General features: G+C 46.9%; 3 protein-coding genes across 3 annotated transcripts in view; 1 reads left to right on the top strand and 2 right to left on the bottom strand.

Annotated features, from left to right (window-relative positions):
- LOC126574261 (peroxiredoxin-6-like) overlaps window positions 1-271 on the top strand; it is a 1,124-nt gene extending 853 nt beyond the window's left edge. The window contains exon 5 of the mRNA XM_050234341.1: window positions 57-271. Coding sequence (XP_050090298.1) covers window positions 57-188 — 132 coding nt within the window. The 3' untranslated portion in view covers window positions 189-271. The remainder of the gene's footprint in view (window positions 1-56) is intronic.
- LOC126574262 (ADP-ribosylation factor-like protein 6) overlaps window positions 1-1,879 on the bottom strand; it is a 3,726-nt gene extending 1,847 nt beyond the window's left edge. Inside the window, exon 1 of the mRNA XM_050234342.1 lies at window positions 1,026-1,879. Coding sequence (XP_050090299.1) covers window positions 1,026-1,203 — 178 coding nt within the window. The 5' untranslated portion in view covers window positions 1,204-1,879. The remainder of the gene's footprint in view (window positions 1-1,025) is intronic.
- Window positions 1,880-2,174: 295 nt separating this feature from the next.
- The window catches only part of LOC126574240 (probable E3 ubiquitin-protein ligase HERC2), an 18,780-nt gene continuing 15,954 nt past the window's right edge, over window positions 2,175-5,000 (bottom strand). Inside the window, exons 8-11 of the mRNA XM_050234306.1 lie at window positions 4,908-5,000; window positions 4,630-4,824; window positions 4,093-4,561; window positions 2,175-4,023 (exon numbers count right to left, since the gene is read on the bottom strand). The exon at window positions 4,908-5,000 is cut by the window's right edge and continues 2,959 nt beyond it. Coding sequence (XP_050090263.1) covers window positions 3,880-4,023; window positions 4,093-4,561; window positions 4,630-4,824; window positions 4,908-5,000 — 901 coding nt within the window. The 3' untranslated portion in view covers window positions 2,175-3,879. The remainder of the gene's footprint in view (window positions 4,024-4,092; window positions 4,562-4,629; window positions 4,825-4,907) is intronic.

Genomic DNA, 5,000 nt, shown 5'->3' with positions numbered 1-5,000 from the left:
TATCCTTGATTGATGAACGACTTCCCACCGCCTTTCTATTCCATACGATTCCACAGCCGGGAACGAAGGTGATGATTCTGCCGAGCGTAACCGAGGAAGAGGCCGATAAGCTGTTCCCGAATGGAATCGAGCGGGTATCAATGCCCTCCGGCAATGTCTACGTCCGCACCACGACCGATTACAAGTGAACGACTGTGGTTCCAGTGGATTGGTTAATTTTGGGCCCATTTTTTCTTCTTCTTATGCAATAAAAACGTTCTACCACCAGCAAGCTCAAAATCGTTATCAATGCCTCGAGCTGTCTCGATTGCAAAAAGAGAAAGGCAATCTGTCTGACCGTGTGTCGCGATCGATCGCGCGAGATGCGTGATGTTCTTTTGCGTAACCTGATCGCCCTCCCGATCGTCAAGGTGAACGTCATGGCGAGTTCCGTAACTTTACACTTCCGGTGATGCGAAGCGATGCAGGATTACCTTCAACGGAGGCGCACGTGCCGACACGTGCCAGTTGAAGTACGACCAGTAGGATGATAAATATTCATATCAGCTCGCTCGCTCATTGGCGCGATGAAATACGAGAGTGAAGTGCGGGGTGTGTCACTCAACGCTGAGATAAGGTAAACGCGGAATTAAATAAACAATTGGATTAGCATTCCGCGGTGCCACTGAATGCGTAAATGCGCTACTGCAGCTGAGTTCTATTCAGATGAGAATGCTAGTTTTGAATAATGGACAACATGGAATTCCGAGCATAACTGCGCTTCTCGATTTGCTGCATCAAAAAAAAAAAAAAAATGGACAGCACGAGTTTCCACCGTGATTCCGCCGACCGTGGGCACAAAAAATCTGGCTAAAATCGATATGTCCTTGATGGCTACGAACCATGGACCTTTTCTAGCGACGAGTCGGCACCGAGTAGTAGCATACAGTAGAGCACATGTATTGGTGGGTTGCATGTTGTGTGCCCTGCCGCTCCGTGGCCCCAACAGGGGACAGCTGGGAAAAAAGGGACAGATTTGTACTCACTTTCGAACCGCTCCACGCTGAACCCAACCGTCGGTACGATGATCGATGTGCGTTCGTTGGGGTTTTTGAAGTGATTCACGATCGTCGATTTGCCACTGTTGTTCAGCCCCACCACCAGGATGTTGATCTGCTCCTTCTTCATCTTCAGCATGTTCGCCAACTTGTCGAACAATCCCATGGTCGTTGATGTCGGCTGGCCGGGGTATTCGGGGGGCGCACGTTTAGTAACTTTGAAGCAATGAAGGATTGCTTTCAGCCCGAAGGATGGAGGATACTATTTTCCGTACAACATCATTCTACTCAACCTCAAGAGTGTCCGGTGCCGGAGGTAGATATTGATCACACACAGAGGCTCCGTCGTACGATTTCACTGTAATCCGGGGAGGTTCCGTTCTTCATAGCTGGTGTTACTACTATTCCGCCACTCCGTGGTACGGGATCCGTGTGGAAACTTTGGAAAAAGGAACGATAACACGCAACGTGGTGGTGCCACCGTGTGGCCAATACATCCGTTTTGGGTGCCTGTTTTCCGTTTGTTGCACCACGAGGGGAAAGGCGATGTGTCCGAACGGTTAAGGCGAAATGTTGCATCTAAGCGGCTGCTATTCTTTGCGCTTTGTTGGAAGCCACCGCCCTCCTATGTTGCCGAGTAAACCCATCCATTGCTCATACATAAAGTATGCTTATATTTGATTCAATCGGCACCTCATCACTGATTGGATGGGTCGTTTAGTGGTAGGTTAAACACTTTAGCGATTTTTAACTTCAACGAAAGAGTGCACATTTTTTTGTTTTGGAACACGTGGTTGTGAAGCAACTAATTTTGAGTTTTGGAATTTCCACGACTTTCACGGAATTTCCACGACTTGCCTAACTGGACTGACTGTCCTGGCGCCTGCACCGAAGCAAAGCACTGCTTCAACATTTAAATCAGGATGCTCACGCCTGGGGTATATTGTTGTGGTTACCGTTGCTAGGGCACAAGTGTGACACAATCCAATAGTGGATTGCTCAGCTTGAACTTGCTTAAAACAGTGGAATGAAGAGGTACTCTAGTTGGTGCTGCAGAACAATGTCCGTGCTCTGAACGTGATAAACGATATGGGTGATATATGCAACAGGAATGGACACTTTTCTTTATAGCTTTGATCTAAAGTGATTGTATTTATTTGAGATTTTTTTTTCGTTTCTCCTGTAAGATATTTGTATAGACTTAATCGGCATATGATTGGTTTGCATTTCAATTGCATTTGCTCTTTGCTGCTGTTTAATGCGCTTTACATTTGGTAGCACGGGATGGACTTTGGAGGTAAAACTTAGATAAAACAAACATAAGAAACAAGATCGAGTACAAAGAATAATGTTCAATCACAGTGTGCTGCACAGAGAAAGTATGCTACGGTGCGCCTCTCCGTTCGTCGAATTGCATCCAATAGATGCGTTCCGATGCGGATGTAATACTGCGCTTAAAGTGCTCCTCTGACGGCAGATATTTCTGATACAGGATGATCTGATTGATGATTGGTGAACCAAATTCTAGACACACTCACACACGTACTCACATACGATACACACAATGGATGGATAAAGTTAGCTTACTGGCGTATAGAACACAGTCAAAGGATCCACAATCCACCCGGCGCACACGATATCCGCGCCCCTCACATTCTAGCTGGTACTCATTGCTTGTCCCCAATAGTGTAGTGGCTCTTTCACTGTATGCGCTCTACTGCCCTTCTACAATACACTAGCTGTTAGTGTTTCTAAGCAACAGCAGCTATTTCTATCAGCTCTAGTAGCTGTGATAACCATAATCTATTCGTGCACATTCTAGTATGGACGCCGTGATACTGATTCAACCAAAAAGAATAGCGAAAAATAAATTACTATAAAATAATTGAAATAAATTATGTTTACACATCTGTCTGTCTTTATCGGCTGGTTTTTCGCAACTAGTAACTGCTAATCTATTGACTAAATCGAGCGGAGTACCTACCAAATGTTGTCACTACATTCCTCGTGCTATTGACTGCAAAGTCTTGCTATCTGCTAGTGTGTATGTAACCAATGTTTTGCTTTGATTATTTCGTTTCCAGCCAACAACACACAGGCTTTCCCTTTCTCTAACGGTCTCTTGCTAGGATATTGTTACGCTGTGCTTGGCTCTATGGGGTTTGTGTTTGTGGTTTCCAGTTTACGTCGAGTAGTAGCGTGCAGTAATAGCTTTTGGTTGCTGTATGTTGCTAGCTACGTGTGCTTATCTATTGCCAAGCAAAATAAAGCGGACGGTTCTACGAAAACCAGACTCCAGTAACTGCGTGGTATTGAGTATCCATTAATCAGTTTTCAACCAAGCGAAAGAAGAACAGTTTAGAATACTATGCCGGTTAGGAACACTAATATCTGCATAACGCTTCCGTGGCGTTGCTAAGCTACTATGATTTCCAAGGATCATTTTAGTATCGGTTAGCTTACTACAGCGTTTGCTACGATTTTAAATTGCAGTATCATGAATGAATTCGTCAGCGCACCATGGCATGATCTGCCAACCGGAAACTACTTCCTCTGCGTTCTAACTAACTTCCGTGCGTTCCGGGCCACTTCTGACAGAAAACAGAATGGGAAGTAAGGAATGTTGGGCCGATGTATTGACGCGTTGGTTGAAATTTACAGTGAAACTTGAGATGGAATTTTGGGGGGGGGGGGTGGGGGGGGGGGGAACATCCACATGGACGGTGTACCCGGCCGCGGCTCCCCGAGCAGCCCTTGCTCTTCGCAATCAGTCAACGCGATCAGTCAATAAAGATGCAAAAACGGATACTAATTGTATGCATGTAAGAAGGAGGCACGGTGTTTAGAACAGCACGGACTCGATATCACTGTTATCCTCGCTGCCGGTGGCTTCGGTTGGATCTCCCATTGCCACCCGGGCATACTCATCCGTGTCGATACTTTTGCAAAAATAGATTGCATACTTGAGCTTCTCTTGCAAAACGGCCTGCAATTGAACACACAAGTCTGTTAGTAACTGCAACATTCTGCTTTCCAGCTCTACGTCGTCGCTTACCTTGCAGGAGTAGCGGGGCATTTTCAACAGGAAGAAGCACGTGTAGCTTTCGGGCAGGAAGTGATCCGGTGGATTGTACTTGTCCAGCACTTGCAGCACAAAATCGCGCCCACGAAAATCGGCGATCGTTCTCGGGAGCCGGGTACGTCCCCAGACGAAGCGCAGGAACAGTGATCGCTCCTGATTGGTAAACTCTTCCATCACCTCCCAAAACCACTGGACCAGCGGTGCCGTCGATTCGACCCCTTTATAGGTCGCGACCGTCTTCAGTAGGCACAGTGGAATGTCGGGCGATCCGCATACCATCGCCTGCAGTTCGGCTGCGGAGAACAGGGATAGCAGTGGCACGGGTATCACTTTCGACATGCCATCCCGTACTGCTTTCACCTGCTCGTCGAACTCGTGAATCCGATAGTTGAGGGCCAGCTTCACGTACTCGCTTCGATTTTCCGGCGTAATTTTGGTGTATCTATAAACAATAGCATGGGTCAAAGCCATTAGTAAGCAAAAGAGGAAGCGACGATAAATTCTACCTACTTAGTGGACAGTGGAACTTCGTGGCCTTTGGCAGAGGGCGTAGAAAAGGGCAGTTCGATTGAAGCAAACACTTTTGGATCGCTTTCCACATCACGAATGTACAGCAAACCGGTAATGTAGTCACGGTCTACCTCAGTCAGATCGGACGGACGTAGCGTTTCTCCTGCCAGCTGACGCCACACGGGTTCAGCGAGACTTCAGGGTGAGAAAAGAGATCAAGAGAGCAAAAAACGGGGATTAAACGATGATCAAGCTGCTCCACACGGCACTAAACTTACTTTAAGCTCAACGGAGAACCAGTTCGGACGGCGATACCCATCAGGACACCGAGAAACCGGAACATGTTCATGTGCAGCACCGACGTGAGGGTA

The sequence above is a fragment of the Anopheles aquasalis genome, chromosome 3 (assembly GCF_943734665.1).
Source record: "Anopheles aquasalis chromosome 3, idAnoAquaMG_Q_19, whole genome shotgun sequence".
Taxonomy (NCBI): Eukaryota; Metazoa; Arthropoda; class Insecta; order Diptera; family Culicidae; genus Anopheles; species Anopheles aquasalis.
This window is presented reverse-complemented; position numbering and strand designations above follow the sequence as displayed.